This window comes from Borostomias antarcticus (genome assembly GCF_949987555.1).
Source record: "Borostomias antarcticus genome assembly, chromosome: 2".
NCBI classification, from domain to species: Eukaryota; Metazoa; Chordata; class Actinopteri; order Stomiiformes; family Stomiidae; genus Borostomias; species Borostomias antarcticus.
The window spans coordinates 7,328,553-7,350,341 of record NC_140235.1 but is presented as its reverse complement, the minus strand read 5'-3'; the positions used below and the strand labels follow the sequence as shown (position 1 = coordinate 7,350,341).

Below are 21,789 nucleotides of genomic sequence, written 5' to 3'. Positions count from 1 at the left end.
CAAGCTGCACTGACAACAAGCGGAGAAAGCGAGCTCACGCGAAGGGGAGTGGGATTCTGTGGGGAGTAAGAATTCGTCACAACACCGGGCAGCCTCAGCCTAAACCACAGGGCGTCCAGGTTACAGCACTAGTGTAACCCATATGTTTCTGCATGCCCTGGGTGGGATTCAAACCCGGGTCTCCCTTATTGGGACAGACACTGTTTTAACCAGCTATGCCAATGAAAAGCTAGCTCTTCATCGGCACGGTTGGACGATATTCATACTGGGGGAGTGAGTTTAACCAACAGCTCGCTCCCTATTCGAGGACTCACGAGAACCCAGTTTCACTTGGTTACATGGGGCCGTTGTTCGCTTTGCATTTTAGATCCTGTCAAGGCAAGGCTGCATCCACGGGACCCATTTAACTGACCTGCAGATTACAGATTACAAATTTCAGCTACGCAAAACCATAGTTGTGATAAGCATTATGATTTATTTTTGACTGAATAATATTCTATGTGTTTCTAGATCAAGGAACAGAAAATTGTTGTTGATGAGCTTTCTAATCTGAAGAAAAACAGGGTAAGTAAGCATTATTAAATTGCTGATATGCTTCAATGAATAAGTTACAAACGATTGCAATTTGTTAATTGAATTCATGTTATTTTCTTTCAGATGGTGTACATTCAACAACCTAACAGTAACATTTTCTTCTTGGCGGACAGAAAGCAGTCTCTTAGCTTATGCAAACGTAAGTCATGCACATACAGTAGTTTATGTCTGTATCTGCAAGTTGTTATCCAAAATGTAATAGTGATGAGAATGTTTTCATACGTGTTATTTCTTTCCCCTCAGAACAACTGGACAACATGAAAAGGGAAATCCAGGATATTTAGTCGACACTGAGAAGGAACTTCACAAGATATTACAAGATCATGTGTGGTATCTGTTGTTTGCTCAGCGTGTCCCCTTACCAGCTTTTGCTGGAGAAGAATGAAAAACTAGATGAAAAACTAAGAAGAAGGGGGCCAAACTCAAGTTGTGATGTTACTATTACGTCAACAAATTCTCACTTTAAGTGTTTGTTCTCGGCTCACGTCCTTCACATGAGGGGCAGCCTCACCCCTCAGCCCGCTCAAGACAGTCAAGGGAATGTCCTACTATGGAACGGGGAAGTTTTTGGAGGGCTGCCAGTGAGACCGGAGGAGAATGATACTGAGGTTCTCTGTCGTCAACTTTCTATCTGCAACACCCCCGCTGAGATTCTGTCGATCATCTCCAGTCTTCGAGGGCCTTGGGCTTTTGTGTATTACCAACATGTCGGAGACTACCTCTGGTTTGGGAGAGACTTCTTTGGCAGACGAAGCTTGCTTTGGCAATTTGATGCAGAGAAGAGCAACCTGACTCTAACATCTGTGGCCTTGTATCCTACTAGTTCTGATGGGCCACAATGGCAAGAAGTCCCAGCTGCTGGTGTGTATAGGATTGATTTGAGGGCATTTGCCGACTCGGGCTCATTGACCTTTGAGGTTTATCCATGGGTTGCTGCGGGCAAGAGTTTGTCTGCTAGTCAGGAATTTAAGTGGGAGGGTCTTCCAATCCACACTACAGCAGTGATAAGCCAATCAGGCTTATTCCTCACCTCACCTGTATGCCCACTGAATGCGTCAGTCCCTCAGTGTATTGTTGAAGCGGAACCTTGTTCAAGTTCCCAGGCGTCTGTTAAAGATTTGGAGGTTCTGTTAGCGTGTGGAGAGTGGAGGTCACCAGTGAACGGTCTCATTGATGTGCTGAGTGAGGCGGTACGGAGAAGGGTGACATGTCTGCCTTCTGAATTTCAAGCAACTTCAGGCGACCAAGCAGCAGTTTCCATCCTTTTCTCTGGGGGGATCGACTCGATGATCCTGGCCATCCTGGCCAACCGCCACATTCCAGTTGGACAATCGATCGATCTTCTTAATGTAGCGTTCGAACAGCAGAAGACAAAGATGCAGAAGACAAAGAAAAACAATAAGCAGAAAATGAAGCCCACAGAGGAACCCGATTCCAGTATCCAGAATCACTTTAATGTCCCAGACAGGATCTCTGGAAGAGCAGGCCTGAAAGAGCTTCAGGATCTTAATCCAGATAGAAAATGGAATTTTGTTGAAATCAATATCACTCAAGAGGAGCTAAGCAAAATGCGTAAGGAGTGCATTTGTCACCTGGTGCACCCACTGGATACCGTGCTCGATGACAGCATTGGATGTGCAGTGTGGTTCGCAGCTAGAGGAACTGGCTTGATCGGAGAAGGCGAAGATGAGAGGCTATTCACTTCATCTGCAAAGGTTAATTGGATATTGTAGTATTGCTCACTTTACTCCTAATTGGATATCGTAGTATAGCTCAATTAACCCCCAAATATGTCTTACTTAAGTCTATCAATGATGGATGAGTAGGTGTACTGACAAATGTTATGACATTTCCTGTATGACCATTTTTGACAACACAATACAACTCTGTTAATGGCACATTTAAATCCAACTTAAATGTCCAAATTACATGAGTAACTTAGAATTGATCTGTCCCAATGTTGTGTGACTAGGTGGTTTTGACAGGTATTGGAGCAGATGAGCAGCTGGCTGGTTACTCCAGACACAGAGTCCGTTTCAAGACCTCTGGGCATGTGGGTCTGATCCAGGAACTAGAAATGGAGTTGGGCAGAATTTCCTCAAGGAATTTGGGGCGTGATGACAGAATCATCGGTGACCATGGGAAAGAGGCTAGGTGAGTCCTGGATGCTCGGTACATTAACACAATACTTACAGCAGAATTGTTCTGAACACACTAGCTGTTGTCCTTGCTCGTTGTTTGCCATTTTTTCACTTTTGGAAACAAGATCTCTGCTATAATAAATGATATAATCATAACGCCATTGCTTCTATCCGTAGGTTCCCGTTCTTGGATGAGGATGTTGTGAGCTACCTGAACGCCCTGCCTGTATGGGAGAAGGCAGACCTGTCCTTGCCGCGGGGTCTAGGAGAGAAGCTGCTGCTGAGACTAAGCGCCAGGGTGCTGGGACTCCAGGCCTCCGCTGTCCTGCCCAAGAGAGCCATGCAGTTCGGCTCCCGCATCGCTAAGCTTGAGAACCGCAGAGAGAAGGCCTCCGACAAGTGCAAGAGACTACTCGCATCATAGCTTGGTTCATCTTTTAATAAAGAATGTATTTAATCATCTTTCCTACGATATACAAAGCTTACATGTAGCCTTATCTAGATGTCTCTATTTTATCAAGATGGTGGCAAAACAAATACAACATGTTGTTTAAAAGTCGTTGTGGCCTTAAAGTGTTGTATTAATCTGAGCACTTCCAATAATCATGCAAATGTGGTCATTCCTACTTTTAGATAATGCTATGAGAAGTGCAAGAGAGACAACTTTTAATCAGGAATTATATATTTTCCAATAATTACAAAGTTTAAAAAATGTAGTACAAATCTCCCCAATATCACAAAAGCTGTTTGGCCGTCCCGGACGTGAAAATAAATTACTGAATTACCCTGGTTAAAATTACATTACTCCCCTCGTGAAACTAATCCCGTCCGTTCAGGGATTTATATACAGATACCAGTAGAATTTCATCCTTGTGTTTCTGGAAAGTTAATGTTGATTTGAATCGCAACATATTTATCTTAAAAAGTGTAATATCTAATACAAGTGTAGCTTGGCATGTGTTCTCTAGCACACATTTGACTGTCGCCTACATCATGTAGGACTTCACATCTTGAAGCTTTTCTCTGAAATACAAGTCACATTGGATATAAGATTGCAGGTTTCCCACATCAAAACGGCCAGATATCCAGTCAGTGTACACCGGTTTTCTGAAAGAAAGAATATTTATACTTTTAGATAATGCATCCCAATTGTACTAAAGAATATGAACGATCACTACATCTTAAGACACTACCTTGGAATGAGCCATGACAAGAAGTTTCCAGGAGCATCCTTCTTTTCGATGGGAGCATCCTTTGATTAAAAAAAAGTATCTTTAAATGCATATCTGGGGTCCACTGAACTCCAGTTGATATTTAGACCCGAGGGCTGTCTCAGGATAAACAATAAAAATGCCTACTGGTAGCTGTGAGTCAGCTGATGTGTGGAATGCAGAACAATGATCAAAGTCACAAGGCTCAATGACAATGCAGAAAATAACTACCTTCATTTCATCCAGAAATTCATCCAGAAGAGGAAGGCTCATCTTGGAAAACATATAGAAGCAGGGACACTAGAAAACAAATGGTTTTGGGGAAGGAGGTTTAGTTGAGCAAGTTAACTTGCTCAACTTGCACCCAGTTAGATGTCCATTCCACACCAGAAAATGTTATTTGAACTATTACAATCTATTATTAAAAAATAATCTCTAATGTCTTTTATCTATTATTAGCAAATATGTTTTCCATAGGGTGCAGAGGTGTTATGGACTTACTGCCCTCCGAGATTCAGTCTCAGAAGGAAGAGGCTTCTCCTTCATGCACAGCACCCGAAGGTCTTCATCCACTTCCAATATGCCATATTTATGGGTCTCTATTGGAAAAAGATGGTTGTATAATATATTGTGCTTCAAAAAGTATTTGCCTTAACTCATGAATGTCACTGAGTTGAAGCAGCATTACATGGAGTTCCATTGTATGTGAGGGACTAAGTACAGGCTACAGGAAACGCTTGCAGTAATTGCTCATTAAGTGGTATAGTTATTGAAAGTTGTTAATTCTTCTGGTGTCTTTATGGCTTAATGTTATTTTTAACTAACCTTTCCTGTCCCTACTGTAAGTCACTCGGTAATGCTTCCGCTTACTTGCCCCTCTCTGGGTTCGGTCCTAGGTCCTCCAATCTTTTATACACCGCTTTAGCGAGCTGCACCACCAAAAAGTTATCGACTCAATGGTGCTGGTGGGCGGTATTTATACTGGGGAATGACTGAGTTTAATTAAGCTCAGTTACACCAAGGAACTAGTGATGTTATGTACTGTATCACGCCACTCACCCTCATCTGTGCATTGGTAAGAGAGTACTAGATTGCTGTCCTCACACTTTGCTTGAAGGTCCAAAAACCTTGCCTTCACTTTGGTGAGACTGAAATCTTCCTTGAAGAGAGTGTCGCTGTGCAGAGGAAGAGAACAACTTTTTCTAATATAACAAGAACATGATATTCAACCATGAATCTGGGAAAAATAGCTTGTTTGACCACAGCAATTTTTCACATACCCTCCAATAACTACAACATGATCTTTTATCATGAAGAGTTTGATGGCAAGCTGAAGGCAGGCCACAGCGCCAAGGCGCTCCTGATGAGAGAAGAAAAACAACTTTTTGTTGCTGACCTTTTAAGGCCACATGTCACACGAACCCAGTACACATTATGAATGTTTTGAAGGTTGAAGGAGTGTGTCCAGACATTTGAATCCGCGAGCTGACATTCTGTCAATATCAGACTAAGTCAATGTAGATAACTTTTGAAAAATTAGAACAATGTCCTGTGATATGTGTGAGTTTTTCACTGTGGTGAGGGAACATTGGTGACCTTCATCTGGCTAGGTTTTGAGAAAGGTTGACAAAAAGATCAACCTCATTGCTCCTTGTTCCATCACTGAGGATTTTGACATTGGGGAACTCTGTGGCCCAATCCTCAAAGTTTACATGGTGGAGGGCATTGGTCTGTAAGGTAAAAAAGGAAAGTTAATAGTTATCTCACAATTTGATGTATTATGGCTCACGTGAATATTCCTCTGACTAGCAATGATTTGCGAGCTAAATACTTGTAAAAACTGGAATACCAAATTTTATTGACTGTAGACTAGCATGCTGCAGCTAGGGTATTTCAAAAGGTGAAGTTACTTACTATTACATAAATCGTATCCACACATGCAGTGGCAGTCAAAGCTTGAACCCAGTGTGTTATCAAAGGAGAGCAGCCCACAGGAAGCATAGGTTTCGCAATGCCAGACATATGTTTAAATGTTCCACTAGTGTCGTTATCAACATCTCTTTGCAACCTCGTCCCATATCCCGCAGCAAGAATTACAGCTTTCATTGATAAGTAGCCTAGTACCGTGATGGTTTCAAGTCTGTCTGTAAACGATATAACCCAACGAGTTGCCTCACCTAAATGATAGTCAGTGAGTAGCTAATAGTTGTCTTAAATTTTGCCAGGCATAGCCAGGGAAGCTTGCAAAAAAGCGCTACCCGATGCTTTCTCGAGTCGACTCGCAAAGGAAAGAGTGCAGCGTCTTCATGAATGTTTACATTAGCTCGAACTCGACCATAGGGAGCTCGAGCAGACTGCGCAGGCGCGCCCCCTGTCGCATCAAATCACTTCCTGACAAGAACATGGCTGCAAGTTGTTTGCGTGGGCTGTCTGCCAACACGGGTGACAAAGTCCGAATGGAGGTCTACAGACAACTCAGTCACCATGAATAGAAAATGTATTTGTTGATTTCTTTCAGTTCACCTGCTGCTGGCTGAAAACATAGATAGGCTAATAGCTAACGTTAGCTAGGTAGCTACCTGGGCCATGGAGCAATATTATATCTCAGGTTTGATGTAATTCTACAGCGTTTTGACAGTTCAATTATAAAGCTAAGCCAACGATTATTCAGCAAACTAAATGTAGCTACCACGGAGACAGGAATGTCACCCCACATGTGTTTCAGATTTGATCGACAGTCCCGATTCACTTTATTAGCCTGGCAACTCTACAGCAACTAGCCCAGGGTTAGCCAACTATAGCAGAACAGCGCCTCCCCGTGGACAGAAAAGCTCAGCACGCCATCGTGACAACGTCTTGGTCATGGGTCTTGGTTGTCATGACAAATAGAAATAGTTGAATAGCTCCAACCTTAACCTTGGAATCGACGGATCATGAACGGTTGATAGGAATTGATTGATAGCTAAAATATTAGCCATATTATTAATGTTGACCACAAATCGAAATGATTCTCGTTTTACCTGAGACGTTAGCTGGTGTGAGAACAACGTAAAAAGCGAATTAAAGTTAGCAAATGTTATGGCGCACTCTCTGACATCCAGTGGACCGAACAAGGCATCACCTAAAGCACCCAGTTTTGTTGAAGATGGAGAGAAGAAAGATGCGGCTTACCTTGCTGCTTTGACAGGTCAACAAAACGCCAATGCCTTCTTTGAAAAGTATGACAAGCGTGAAGTTCAAGAGCTGCTTTGTCGAACCACCTGCAACTGGCTTTTCTGTGCCGATGACTTTCCCGTGCCTCCTGACGCGCCACCCGGAATCGTAAAACAAATTAGACATTTCACCGACCAAAATGTCATCTTCCTGACGCCCGTGGATGCGCGCATTTCTCTCGATTATAAAGTGGTCCATCAAATTATCAGGGAGCTCACGGTTGGCATCTACTGCTTCAACCAAGTGCCCTTCATCAGTCTCGAACCAAACTATGACCAAAGCACTACATGCCAACTGTCTCCAGCATATTATGATACTAAAGTCGGGCAAATTTTGATCAATATTGACTATACAATCAAGACGCTTTGGCACGGAGCCGTCATCCCTAAAGAAAAACGCGTCTGCTTCAATGAACTGTGGCGAAGCAGCATGGCTGTTGGGGCAAATGGAGTACCTCAGACAAAAAAAGATGTGTTTGCCGAGTTTTTAACAGCAGGTGAGCTTTAGGGACAAATATTTTCTTGGAATGTTGTCCAGTAATAATTAACATTCAGTAAGTTACAAAGTGACAATCTGTGATCTCTTTGAACAATGAAAACCTATGCACAAGTAGGTGCATGCAGGCCTACATTGTTCTCACAATGGAGTCAAATAATTGTCATAGAATTATTGATTGTTTCCTGTTCCTTTAAGGTCTCATGGACATCTCAGAAGACCTTTGCTACCAGGGCATATACAACGAAGACACCAATGTGGATCCCACCTATGACCCCAACAGTCCAGACGAAGAGAGACTCTTCTCCCAAACCTCAGAGAGCATTCTGCTGAAGCTGACCTCCTACCTGTCCACCGCTCAGCAGAACTGCAATGTCTTTGTGTTTGAGGCTGCGGAGACTCTGGCGAGCGTGGTGAGGCTGACAGAGGAGAGGCTGGAGCTCGCCACCTATCAGAGGCTGCAGCAGAGGCTGGGCCGTCAGGCGAGGCTGGTCGCAGGCTGTCTGGAGAGGAAGCCAGAGGTCTGCAGGGATCTGGCCTACTTGCGCCTTATCACTGGTCTTGTGCCCCTCCTCATAGCACTGAAGAAGAAAATGAAGATCCCTGACCTCTCTCAGATGCTCCCAGCATATTCAGGTATTGTTTGAGATTTATTTTGATTGATTTAAGCAAAAAAAAGAGTTTGAGTGGGAAGATGACAGAGCCAAACATCAGTTGTATGCACATGCTCCCAAGATGGTCAATAATCTCATTATTATTAGGCTTAAGTTGTAGTAGCCTATTTGTGGATTTATATTTTGAGCCCTTTAGTCCTTAGTATGATTAATTGAGTTTGCTGTTCTATTTGTTTTTTTGTTCCTGCTTTAGATAAAGTGCAGGTTATAAATCCTTCATTAAGCCACCATAAAGCCTCTATGCAGTACATGTAGTATCACAAAGCATCTATAACCATATCTCATGCTTTAGTAAGGATTTACAGGTTTATGTTATATTCAGCATAATTGGTTATATGTCACATTTGAATGTCACATGTTCTTATGTCACACAGTTATGTCACATTTATGAACCTTTCAAAAGACATCACATTCAGTTGCTTTTGGACACATTTACGTAGTGACAATAGAGGCTTTATGAAGGCGTAAAGAAGCCTTAATAAGATGCACTTCATCTGAAGCGGGACCATTTTTAAAGTGATAATTTTACTCTTTTTTTAACAGAGGATAAACTGAAGACTGAGAGGGAATTACCTCCATTGATGCTAGGACCTATGTTTGCCTGTAAACATTTTCCATACAAGTCGGATGAATACTTTCACTTACATGGTGGGATTGAAATTGACATCGGGACTCCTCGACTAGATGATGTGTCAGAGGAGATGAGGGTGAGAGTGAGATTCATGTTGTAAGATAACACTCTTACAAGCTATCTGGGCTAGTAGAGTTACACAGTCTTAATGTAATGGCTGAACTCAATCTGAGTCTTCATTGGGAATGAGCACCATTAATGTCAGTAAGCAGCCTTGTATAATTTTGCCTAAATCATATTTTATGGTTCCTTCTAGGAAGCCGTTGATGAAATACAGAGTTTAGCAGCAAGTCACCTGAGCACTTTATTAAGTCAGGACTCCACTTACAAAGAGTATTTCCCCATTCCAGTCTGCAAGGTTGGGGGAAAAAAGTACGTAGTGTACATCCTCCCAACACACATACACACACTGAGTGCACATGTAGCATTGGTACATTGATTAATATTAGTTAATGCACCCCTAATCCTAACATTAATTTAATCAACAATTTATTGAAAGTGGACATAGCTTAATGACATTGCTCACATGTCAGTGCTGGTTGCAGTGCTGTCATAATATGTACGTGTAAAACCAAGGTATTGCATTGCTCCAATTATTATTGCTATTGTTATTTCATTATTATTATAGAAACACTCTAAACAATCAATACTAATCTCCCCAAAACAGATCAAGTCCTCTCTGCAATAATAGATTTTTACATCTGATATAATCCAGTAGGCACACACATATAGTTGTGTATTTGCCTGCTGCTTTTAAATACTTGATGTGTATTCTGATACTTCTTGTCTTGCAGCTATTATGCGATCTCCATTGAGGTCGTGCCTTTCTACCCACAGCCCAACATGTCTCCATGGTGGGAGGCCTTCAACACAGCTATCAGAGACCTGAGAGCAAAGAAATTACCACTCAATGACATTCAGCTTCACGAGCAGTTCAAGAAGACTTTTGGCTACAAAAAGGCCATTAAGTGCAAGGTAATGCTAAAGGAAATATTTGGGAAAACCTTGTCTTCTCAATATACTCTATAAACATGATCAGAATGTGAGATTCCCTGATGAAGAAAGGTGGCAGTGCATAATGGTATTGAAGATTCTCCTTAGATTTAAGCCAAAACAATTGAATAATTTGAAATGCGAGATTGTGGATTCAAGGTTTGGTTTAAGAATTTTGATTTTTGAACGATTATCTGGTTTTGTAATCTTACCACTAGATGATGACAATTGTCATTATTGTGACTTAGTTTTCATTTCGTAATCCAACATAATCCAATTTAGAATTGTGTAAAATTGCACCTAGCCCCATCCTTGATATGGAGCATGAATGCAGAAATGTTGCACTTACATATATATGAAATAAGAAAGTAGAAGGTGATGTTACTCAGCTTGTATGTGTGTATTTCCTGCTCAGAGTCTGCAGTTTGGCTTGCGTGCCACAGCGGAGCGCGGTCTGTCGGCTGCGTTCTACTCGCTCTGTCGGCGCAACTGTCCGTCTCAGCTGGGGGTCCTGGATGAGCAGGGTTATTCCCTTCTTCACCACGCCGCTGCACACAACCACACACACATCATCTGCCAGCTGGCCATCGCCGGGGTCAACCTCAACCAAACACACAGCGGCAGGTTCAACTGCTCAGGTCAGAGAGAAACAAACACACAATCACACTTTCAGTTACACCGCTTGTATGCCGGGGTGCTTGCTGTGAATACCAAAGAAATATAAGAAGCAATTGGGCGATTACAATGATTCCATGACCTTGATATGTGAATGCCTGGTTCTTTCTGTACTGTAAAATAATAATAAACTGAGGTCAGAAGCTGACGCCACTCAAAAAGAAGGCGCTCAGAAGGAAACGTGCTGCACTTAAACTCATAAGATCCTACTCTACTACCACATGTTTACCGTTTGTCTGTCGTGATCTCTTGATGATTCCAGGGTCCACTCCCCTGCACCTCGCTGCCCAGTGTGGCTCTCTGGAGGCCCTGACCTGCCTGCTAGCTCTGCAGGCCGACTACAAGCTCACTGACCACAGGGGCTGGGCGGCTGTGCACTTTGCTGCTTTCTATGGCCAGGTAGTCTGCATCCAAGCGCTCTGCAGAAAGAACTCTGAGCTAGTGGAGATGCAGACCTCCACAGAGTGAGTGAAGACTCGGGGGTTCAACTTTGATTCTGAAACATTCGGAACATACTATTTGGTTATTAGACATAATTCTTAGCAAGATTGTGCACTGTTGACCTGCTCGATCAATTGCTCAGCAGTCGGCTCATGTACTTAGACACATCAGTCAGTTGTCTCTCATAACAACTGGCACATGCACACACACACGGGCAAATTGGAGATGTTGGTTGTTTTTTAGAAGTCTGCTCCTTTTGTGGGAGCTTAGGTTATGTTACCATGTCCTGCAGAACCCACGGGTACGCCACAGCCATAGATTGAACGTTTTTCTGCTCTTCAGGTACCACAGTTCCCCACTGCTGCTAGCGGCCACCTCAGGCTCCGTGGACACTCTGGACTTCCTGCTGTCTGCAGGGGGGGACTGGAGGAAGAGGGACAGCAAGGGGAACGACGTGGTGCAGTTGGCAGCTCTCTACTTCCACACCCAGGTTCTCAGGCACCTGATCCGTCTGGACCTGGAGGGACTGCCCGTCTGGAAGATCCTCGTGGGTACGTCTCCTGCTCGCCTCCTTCCCAGAGTTCCCAGCCTGTAGCCAATGGCTGCCGAGGACAGGGGCCTCATGGAAAAGTTATCTTATCATTAGAAAATTGTCACAAGCAGAATAAATATTAGAAATGTAATACGAAAACTCGAGTGAACACAAAAAACAGGCCCGGGCGCAACATAAACACGCAACATAAAGGTTCACAGACCTCAACAGGTGAGATGTGGGACCGCCAAACCCAAACAGAGAATGTTCTCATACAGCAGGTCCATTCACTCTGGTTCAGCTATCTGTTTAGGGACAAACTATTAATGACTGCCCGTCTAGATCAGGGATTTCAAAGTCGTTTTACCAAGCAGGCCGATTGTGTGTTTTTGTGTGTGCATATGTGTGTGTTGCTGCAGAGATGCTACACAGTGAGCACCACCACAGGAAGGAGATGGCTCTCCGCGCTCTGGAGGCTCTTTGTGTTACAGAGCAGTTCGTCTGGAGAGACATTGAGGATGCAGGTGACTGACACTCATGACCTCATGACCGACACTCATGACCACACCCTCCCCCCAACCAACCGTCTCTCTTTCTCTCTTTCTGTTGCCCTAAGAGTAAGCAATAATATGTGAAGTTAAATTAAATAATTTTTACAGCTCACTTTTCTGGCCCCTGGGTGAAACTTGTTTTTTGCTTCCCTCTGGAATATGTAGGGGTGGGACCTATGCCCACCCTCCCATTGCGCTCTGTAAAGCGCATTGTGTTGCCTCAGTGTATGAAATGCGCTATACAAATAAAGTTTGATATGATTTGATTTCATTAAATGCAATAATATCTAAAGCCAGTTCTCTGGTAGGAGGCGTCCCGGCCTTGCTGGATCTGATGCACGCTGGGAGGCCAGGTCTTCAGTGCATGGCCGCCGCCGTGGTGTGCCATATCTCAGAGAAGGCGGCGGCGTGCGAGGCCCTGGTGCGCTACGGGGCCGTGCCGGTGCTGGTCCACCTCCTGGGCAGCCGACAGGCCGAGCTCCACTCCCGCTGTGCTGTCATACTGGCAGACCTATCACAGCACAGCGACGAGAACCGATCCCTTATAGCCCAGCAGGTGAGTACTGTCTGTCTATCATTGTCTTTTAGGTGCCACATTTCACAACCATGTTTCTAGTGGAGGGTTAAAAAGAAGAAAAAGCCCGCACACTGACAAAAAAGAGAGGAGGCACTCAGGATACAAATAAAAAGTGATTGAATGTGAAAACAGACACACACACACAAAAAAGAGTCGTATTAGACCATCTTCAGCCCTGAATACAAACATTTCAGCATGGTATATATAGGCGACAGCAATTGGCAAATGTCAAAAAAGGGGAGGGTTGACATGTTATACATCGCAATGGTCCACTGGGAGAACTATGGTGGCAGTCTGGTAGTTTTTGTGTAATCGTAGTCCAAAGAATGAATGGAGGTGAATGGGCGGCCTGGCCGTGTTTGGGCGGCACGTGGACCCGCCCCGTGATTCGGATTCAGAATTGAATGGGTTGTTAGGTGACCCATGCTACACCCTTCCAACCAGTTTCATGAAAATCAGTCTGGTAGTTTTAGTGTAAACCTTCTCTAAAAAAATGAATGCAGGTGAACGATCGGCCGTGTTTGGGCGGCTCGTGGACCCGTGATTCCGATCCACTCCAAAATGTAATGAGCTCTAAGATGCTCCCCATGCTGCTACACCCTTCCACCAAGTTTCCGGTAGTTTTATAAATGTATGTGTTTGCTTGGTGTCCATCCTTTGTGATTGTACATGTCTAAATGTTCTTCCCCAGGGTGGTGTAGCAGCGTTGGTGAGGCTTTTGGGTTCGGATCTGCAGGATGTGCTGGTGAACACGGTGAGGAGCATCAAGGCTCTGTGTGTCCGCAGCCCCTCCAACCAGACTGCGGTAGCTCTGGCCGGGGGAATCCCACCGCTCGTAGAGTTCCTGACTGTCAGATCAGGTACTTGTCAAACACAAGTTTTGTTCAATCACATGCACTGAAATAACATACAAGTCATTTAATATACACTTAACCTGAGGAAAAAAACGTCTTTACTTGAAATGTTTTCCCACACCGCAATTTACCACAGCACTCCTCCTCCGAAGAGTAAAACTTACATTACATTACATTACAGTCATTTAGCAGATGCTTTTATCCAAAGCAACTAACAATAATTGCATTTAACATAGGAAAAGCCAATGTACTACTCCTTGCCAGAACTCACAAGTGCATCTCCTTTCTAAAACAAGTGACTAAGAGCATAATCTAGTGCTGAAGGCAAAGTGCAAGAATAGCAAACTAAAACGTGCGTCCCTGTGCAGAGGTGCTTCAGATGGAGGCGTGTTCTGCCCTGGCGGAGCTGGCCCGTGGGCACAGGGGCAACCAGGACGCCATGTGCAGAGCGGGGGTGGTGGCGCCGCTGGTGCACATCCTCTGTGGGAGGAAGATCTCCGCCCAGGTCACGGCCGCCAGAGCCGTGGAGGCCATCGCCAACCACAACCCCGCAATACAGACCTGCTTCCTGAGGAACGGGGCTACAGAGCACCTCCTCAAACTCTTTAAGGTCATTATGCACAGCAGCTTTACCAAAAAGCACAGCTCAGTCGTAATGATGATTTAAGATATGAACCCAAAGTTTATTTACAAGGATGGATTTCCGGTTCAGTTTTTCTACATGCAATAGTAGACTACCGAGCAGCCTCACGTTGATCAGTCAGACAGTCTCAACAATGGTTTGTTTGATATAATATTGGTTTCTCCCATGGTCATTTCCACTGGGCTGGTCATTTCCAGGTGTTCCAGGTGGATATGAGGGAGCAGGGTGCGGTCTCTCTGTGGGCCCTAGCTGGACACACTCTGAAGCAACAGAAACGTATGGCTGAACACATCGGCCACCATTTCATCCTCGAGCTCCTGCTCTCCTCCTCTGACAGAATGCAATATGTGGGTAAGTTGAGTAGAACATTTTATTTTGCCTTCTATTAAACAGGTAAGTCATTAAGAACACAGCGAGCCCCATTTTGAAGCAGCAATGCTCAGTATATCGTACGCCACTCCTTTCAAGGGCCAAATGTTCCTTCCTGTGACCTGTTATGTGGAAGTAGTCTTTCTTCAGGTCTATGCTTGTTTAACTGGTGTCGCTGTGTTCAGTAGCTTGTCAGTGTAGCTTTCACCCTCACCGGCCCTCGCTGGATTTGATCTGGGGTCCTCTGACTGCACATGGCCACCTGCTTCTTCTGCTAGGAGTTGTTTAATCTCTGCCTGAAAATATGCAAACAGTCACATTTGCCAAATAGAAAACAGTTTTGAGGCCAACTGTCCAAATGCCTGTGGTGACCTAATATGGGAGGACTAGTGTTTACAACTTCAACATTATTCACCTAATATTGATGAAAACACTCAAACTAGAAATGATGCTCAGAGAGCACAGACCTCCGCCCCTGAATGCATTTCGTCGATCTGTGCACAACAAAATGTAATGGGTTGTAAATTGGCCCATGCTACACCCCTCTACCAAGTTTCATGAAAAGCAGTCTGGTAGTTTTTGCGTTATCCTAGTCCAAAAAATGAATGGAGGTGAATGGCCGTCCAGGCTGTGTTTGGGCGGCTTGTGGACCCGCCCCGTGATTCACTTGGGCCAAGGTTAAAATGAAAAATAACAAATGCGCGTGGCGCAGACTGGATTGGAAGATTATAACTACTTTCTGGAAGGATGGCTTCAATGCAGATAAATACCGGTCTTCTTTCGTTTATGTGCATGTAGATTTCGTTTCGCGGGGCAAAGTATTTGTTGTTTTCCTGATATTGTGACACGCAAAACGTGTCACTTCCGTTTCCACCACAAGATTTCCCGCCAGTGTACTAGCCAGTACACCGAAATTCTAAAATAATAAATTCACACGGTCTCATGCAGTCTCATGTCACGAAAATGAATTTGGGGTCTTGCTAAGGCCAATTCATAAACGAATAGCAAGTAAAGATGAATATTGAACTATAAAACTATAAAAACGTTATCTCATTGAGCTTTAAGTTTAACCAATTGGTGTTATTTTTCAGGCTGCCAGGCAGTTATAGCCCTAAGTAAGGACAGTCGCGTCCATCAGGATGGACTATGTAAAGAGAATGGGGTTCCACCACTGGTCCGACTACTACGAGGGTTCCGCACCACTGAGAGAACCCTCCTCAGCGTTATACGGGCCCTGGGATTCCTGTGTGTTGGTACAGACTTTTCTTCTCACCCTGGAACAGATCTGAATCTGAGATCTTGATTGTGTAAATGCAGGTTGATTATGGTATGATTTATTTATTTATGGAATAATTAATGCAGAGTTACAGCACACATACATCTCAGAATAAGAATAAATGAGACTCACACGCTTGAACATATTGTATAATCATGTCCTAATTGTGTCAATCTAAGTTGTGTAGACCTACTGTAAAGCTCTGAGACTTGATATGTGGTTACTGTACCATACCATAACTGCCGATTCATATTGTGACTGTAGCTTTATGCCTCTGTCTGACCTTAGGAGTGGCTCACACCAATAACCCTAACAGCCAGAGTGTTATAGCAGAGGAGAACGCCATTCCAACGCTACTGGAACTGATAAAGCACCACAAATCACAGCACGTCAAGGTCAAATCTGTATAATTATCAAGTCTCCATTAAGTGAACCATAATTACTATAAAAACATATCAATCATTTCAATTTGTAGCGCAAAATGCTCCCCAACAAAAGCTGCTTTTAATTATAGTATATTATGTTTTCTTTTTAAAGTGATTGGGGATGCAAATAAGCAAGCTAACCTCTCAAGAACATTGTTTATGTTTGAAGAAGTCTAAGCTGCCAAGGTGACGGTATTGTTCTCCTCCAGGTCCAGGTGGCTCAAACACTGGCTTGTGTGCTGCTTGGTAATCACAAGCTACAAACATCTTTTTGGGAACGGGAGACGTTTAACTACAGCGCTGTTTTGGAGTTACTGCAGGCGCAGGATCAGGTAAACCTGTCTTAACAGTAATAACTTGAATCCACACCCAGCTCCCCTTCTCTCTGTAGCGCACCCACACAAGGAGACGTCTTCCTTCTTAGTTTGGTTTTAATTCGTGAATTCGGCCCGTGATTCGGATCCGCTCCAAGATTTAATGGGTTCTAAGGTGGCCCATGCTACACCCCTCCACTGAGTTTCATGAAAATCGGTTTGGTAGTTTTCGCGTAATCTTAATTAAAATAATGAATGGAGGTGAAGGCCGTCCTGGCTGTGCTTGGGTGGCCTGTGGCCCCGCCCCATGATTCAGAAACGCTCCAGAACGAGGATGTTCCACTCATTAACATCATTTATTTTTCTGTGGCCCTTGTGATTATTGACATTCCCTTTCCCCTTGAGTGCTATGATTTTGAGAAGGGCAACACAACACTTCTCAAACCTGATCTCACTGAAGTGGTGGCGTTGCCTCTTAAAATCAGGGATGAGCCATTAGACAGAAACAGTGTGAAGTGATGGGTCAGGTACAGTAGGGAACATATTAGACAGAAACAGTGTGAAGTGATGGGTCAGGTACAGTAGGGAACACATGAGACAGAAACAGTGTGAAGTGATGGGTCAGGTACAGTAGGGAACACATGAGACAGAAACAGTGTGAAGTGATGGGTCAGGTACAGTAGGGAACACATTAGACAGAAACAGTGTGAAGTGATGGGTCAGGTACAGTAGGGAACACATTAGACAGAAACAGTGTGAAGTGATGGGTCAGGTACAGTAGGGAACACATGAGACAGAAACAGTGTGAAGTGATGGGTCAGGTACAGTAGGGAACACAGTGATCGGTCATGTTTTCCTCGTTCAAGCAGGACGTGTGTCTAGAGGCTGGCTACGCCCTCTCTCTGTTCGCATACAACTCCACAGACCAGCAGGCCGCCATCCGGGAGACTGGGGGAGTTCCCCTACGTGTTTACGAGCCCTTCCTCAACTCACACATCGAGACTGAACGGGCCAAATCTGCTTTTCAGGTACACCTCTAGAGATAAGAATACTGAAGGGCAATACATTGAACTCCAAAGGTATTCACGGTTTCATCCCAAACCCACATTTTTACCATAATCATAATTTCCTAATATCACTAGAGAGCTCCAAATGTACTTGAACGATAAGCCTCAGAGCACGTTTTGTATTGTTTATGCACAAGGGAGCTGTCATACAGCCAGGTTTTCATCCACCTATTTGTAGTCAACATCGCGTAACATTCCTGACTGATGGAAACTTGCAAACGTCGGTAGTAATTCCTAGGGTCAACAAAGTTTGTTTGATATAACAGGATATTGATGATATTTTAACAGGTTTAATAACAAGATAGACTAAGTTTTGTCCAGTCAGTGCGCTGTGTGTAGTATGGCCTTTGTAACAGGTAAACCATGGGATTGCGTGGACCTGTGTTTTCACATGAAGGTGCAGAGTCAAGCAATAAATACTATTTTGTCCCGGTGACCTATAACTGTGTTCTGTCCACGCTGTCGTATTCTCTGTGGTTGGTTGGTGCTCTGGTTTTGCATCTTGTGATGTGTTGTACTGATTGGAGATGGAATCAGTCTTCTTATTTAATTTTGGCAATGATGATGGGTAACGCACCAGTCATATCCAATATCCATACTGCCTATCCATACTATCCATACTGCCTGCCTGCCAGAGATAAGATCAGGTTGATGTTTCTGTAATCTTGTTTGATAGGAACCAAATCTGATCTGCCCTTCTCCAGATAGTTGTTCTAGCCAGAGTGATTGTAGACGCGGACCAAGTTACTCTGTCTGCCAGAGGCGTCACTGTCTTGGTTGACCTACTGCAGTCGACAAGTTCCAGCACCATCATCCTCACAGGTAGGAAATAGGAGCAACATAAAGCCATGGGATATAGATTCATCAATGCATTCCTTGATAATGTTTGCAACTGTCTTTCTGTATTCCTTCCTGCTGCAGCTCAGCTTCTTGCCAGTCTGGCTCACACCCGGGCAGGTATTCCTAATGCCATTGTGACCATGGGTGCAGTGAGGCACCTGTGTGCCCACCTGTACTCAGAAGAGGAAGAGGTGAGACCGCAAAATACACATAGATGACAACACATGAATGAGTTCAACTGTAGTCTTACAATGACTGTTTCTGACAATTCAGACAAGCAATGGGTTTATTCAAAAGCATCATATCAAGTTGAAATAGTATACATTACATTATTATACAAATATTATACATGTACATTCCCTCAGGTTCGAACTGCTTGTGCAAGTGCCCTTGGCTACCTAACGTTCAACCGTCACGCACATCGCCTGCTGTTGGTAGAGTGTCGTAACACTCCAGCCATGTATGACCTCCTGACTCAACATCTCATTGAAGACGCCAAGATCTCACACACTTTTACTGAAGAGTTCAGAAGACAAAAAAGAGTGGGACTGCCATCAATAAGGTGCTCTTCTTCTAAAAATCGACACCGGTATTACACTAGCAAAATTAACATTTTCCGAGGACAATTTGTATACTTGCTGAACATAGTGTTGATAGAAGCTAGATAGATAACTAGAAATGCTATAATTCATTAGAATGATATTGTTGCTTCTGGCCGCTGTTGATTGGTTAGTTCTTTAGCAGGATTACGCAAAAGATTTTCATGAAACTCGTTGGAGGGGTGTAGCTTGAGCCAACTTACTGTAGAACCCATTAAGGTTTAATCGTTCTTCTTTGGCTCCAAATACAATAACTTCAGTTTTATCTTTGTTTAGTTGAAGAAAGTTCTGGCACATCCAATCGTTGATTTGTTCAATGCACTTATTCAGCGCTCGTATGGGACTACAGTCCACTGGTGATATGGTGATATACATTTGTGTGTCGTCTGCATAGCTATGGTAACATATTTTGTTGTGTAGTGGGAAAGCATAGGACTTTGGAGTCCAGGGTTCAAATCCAGACTGGAACTTTTATAATAATGAGTAATTTATAGTGTAGTGATGTATGTAGTAAGTGTAGTGTAGTGTAGTGTTGATGCATAGGTAATAGTGATTGTGTTGTAGACTACATGTTGAATATTATTCCATTTTGTATTTAATCACGTGTCATGTTCTTTCTTATATGTTACAGTGAGTGTTTATTTTGTCAATTATGTCTATAGTTTAATACATGTGTCAAGATCTATTATTGAGGTTTCATTGTACCCTACATCTACTAAATGCCCTCTGATATCCTAGGGAGAGAGACAGAGGGAGAGACCGACCTTGCTACTTTCTTATCCATCAATCACTGTCTGATTATTTGATCCACTCACACATTCGACAACTGCACAGGCTGATCTAACAGGAGTCCGAGCTTCACTCGTCTGTATCACTTCCTCCTGCAACCTGCCCACCCTGACATCACACCCAGGTCCTCTGATCTGAGTTTATACATGACCACCTCTCATAAACACCACTACCAGTTACACCACCGAGAAGCTTACTGTGCGAGTGGGCGATATTTATACTGAGGAGTGAGTTTAACCATTTCAACTCGGTTACACCAACAAGATGCATTCATGGGCGGAGGCCTGTACTCTCTGAGCATCTAGTTAGAATTGAAAATGAGCGTTTAATTATGTGAGTATAGCAAAGGCAAGGACAATGGGTAACAGGTTATGTATTGAGTTATTGTATAAAGGGGCTTTAGTGCTATATTGTATAATGTGAACCTTTGAATATTGTATTGTCTCTCTTATAGAGGCTTATCACGTGACATCACAAAGTATGTAGAAGCCAAGTCACTCTTGTTCTCCGATTTTTACAATTAATATATTTGCACAAGTCTCACTCAAATAAGAACTTTAACATCAATCTATCTTTTCCATTTAATTTTCCTTTGATAACAGCTTGGAAATAAATGGTGGCCCAGCTGTTCCTCAGCGCAGTAATAAAGGTTAGTCTTTATTATGTAATAATATATTAATAATTTTTGCATTTATGTTTGATGTGAAATGTCATCAGTTGCTTTTGGACCTCTGTCACATCAGGTGCCTCCAGAAAGACGAGCAGCGTTCCTGGACTGGCGGAGACGGGAGGACATTTTAGGCAAAGCAGGTCAGCGCCAGCTCTTCAGCAACTACAGCGCAGGAGCAAGACGCCCAGCGCCAGGGTCAAGCTGCCCACGGCTCTCTCATAACCCTGAGCCCACTTAGGCGTCACTGATGTTCGATCAGCTTAATCGTCCAACTTCACCAATGACTGTTGGAGATCTACCCCATTTAGCCAGGCCAAAAGAGAACATGTGGAACCAGCTTCAGATGGGCCATTCTGACTCAGGGAGAGGATGTGGAATTACTATATTTGTCGGTTGATATTACAGATTGGGAAAGATTCAGAGGTGGCCTTAAAGGTAATTGAATAAAAAATAAATGAAGCAATTACATCTATGTTTGCCTTGGTGTATTTCAAAAAGTTTAATCATAAATTGGTAACATATACTTATGTCCCTGTAGCAACTAATAATGTACTTAACTACAGATAATGTAATTGCTAATAATTTAATAGCTTTCACATTTTATGAAAAATAAAATGTGAATGCAATAACATAAGTTTTGCATAATGTAAGAAGGTGGTTCTACATTATCATGCAGGTAATAACATTTTTATATCTTAAACATACTGTATAAAATAACCCATCAGACAGATGGAAAGCACACACCTCATCTGCAGGCACACAAACAGGTTATTAAAGGAACATGAAGGTTTGGGGGAATGAAAGGCTTTATAGGGGTAACTGGATGACGTCATTGATCTTGTTTTGGTAACCCAATCATCAGCTGCCGTTTTGCCCCATCCACTCTTGGAGACCTCTATTCTGCCATACCTTGTTCCACTTCCAATTCACACTGCCAAACTGTAATACCATGTTATTACATACTGTAGCAGTAATTATAACTTTGGTTTTTACCATACTTTCTAATACGGGGAATTTCACCATTTTCATACAAGAGACCTTCGCCCAGGCTCAGAGGCAAACCAATGACCCTACCAGGCGAACTGTAACCCTACAAGTTGAATACCTCACCACACAAGTGTACAATGCCTAAACCTCACTCTGATTTAGTAACAAAATTCAATTTTAGTAACAAAATACTATTTCAGCAAAATAGTGATAGTGTAATTTTGTCAA

General features: G+C 43.3%; 3 protein-coding genes across 3 annotated transcripts; 2 read left to right on the top strand and 1 right to left on the bottom strand.

Annotated features, from left to right (window-relative positions):
* Window positions 1–661: 661 nt before the first annotated feature.
* On the top strand, window positions 662–3,165 carry asnsd1 (asparagine synthetase domain containing 1). Its single transcript, XM_084456675.1, has 4 exons — window positions 662–733; window positions 838–2,309; window positions 2,567–2,748; window positions 2,913–3,165. The coding sequence occupies exons 2-4, from the start codon at window positions 918–920 to the stop codon at window positions 3,157–3,159; spliced, it is 1,821 nt and encodes a 606-aa protein (XP_084312801.1). The 5' UTR covers window positions 662–733; window positions 838–917; the 3' UTR covers window positions 3,160–3,165.
* Window positions 3,166–3,702: 537 nt separating this feature from the next.
* LOC311324262 (uncharacterized protein) lies at window positions 3,703–6,234 on the bottom strand. The gene is made up of 8 exons (XM_084456688.1): window positions 5,861–6,234; window positions 5,587–5,676; window positions 5,227–5,306; window positions 5,006–5,121; window positions 4,448–4,545; window positions 4,178–4,246; window positions 3,929–3,987; window positions 3,703–3,842 (listed from the first exon to the last, which is right to left on the bottom strand). Exons 1-8 carry the CDS (start codon window positions 6,050–6,052, stop codon window positions 3,722–3,724), a joined length of 825 nt encoding a protein of 274 aa, XP_084312814.1. The 5' UTR covers window positions 6,053–6,234; the 3' UTR covers window positions 3,703–3,721.
* Window positions 6,235–7,024: 790 nt separating this feature from the next.
* Window positions 7,025–20,885, top strand: ankar (ankyrin and armadillo repeat containing; the record flags this gene model as incomplete). Its single annotated transcript, XM_084461444.1, has 22 exons — window positions 7,025–7,655; window positions 7,853–8,290; window positions 8,872–9,035; window positions 9,216–9,331; window positions 9,754–9,934; window positions 10,368–10,590; window positions 10,890–11,091; window positions 11,411–11,619; window positions 12,020–12,124; window positions 12,460–12,707; window positions 13,420–13,588; window positions 13,951–14,192; window positions 14,423–14,576; window positions 15,686–15,847; window positions 16,159–16,265; window positions 16,505–16,627; window positions 17,476–17,637; window positions 18,381–18,498; window positions 18,598–18,707; window positions 18,882–19,078; window positions 20,507–20,553; window positions 20,648–20,885. 22 exons carry the CDS (start codon window positions 7,025–7,027, stop codon window positions 20,794–20,796), a joined length of 4,257 nt encoding a protein of 1,418 aa, XP_084317570.1. The 3' UTR covers window positions 20,797–20,885.
* Between the last annotated feature and the right edge of the window lie 904 nt (window positions 20,886–21,789).

Excerpts from the sequence above, each read along its gene's own strand:
- asnsd1 (XM_084456675.1), top strand. The coding sequence starts at position 918 with ATGTGTGGTATCTGTTGTTTGCTCAGCGTGTCCCCTTACCAGCTTTTG. Across the intron at positions 2,310-2,566 it reads TATTCACTTCATCTGCAAAG|GTGGTTTTGACAGGTATTGG; the intron begins GTTAATTGGATA and ends TTGTGTGACTAG. Across the intron at positions 2,749-2,912 it reads GACCATGGGAAAGAGGCTAG|GTTCCCGTTCTTGGATGAGG; the intron begins GTGAGTCCTGGA and ends TTCTATCCGTAG.
- LOC311324262 (XM_084456688.1), bottom strand. The coding sequence starts at position 6,052 with ATGAAAGCTGTAATTCTTGCTGCGGGATATGGGACGAGGTTGCAAAGA. Across the intron at positions 5,122-5,226 it reads CATGTTGTAGTTATTGGAGG|CGACACTCTCTTCAAGGAAG; the intron begins GTATGTGAAAAA and ends TCCTCTGCACAG. Across the intron at positions 4,247-4,447 it reads AGACTGAATCTCGGAGGGCA|TGTCCCTGCTTCTATATGTT; the intron begins GTAAGTCCATAA and ends TTTGTTTTCTAG.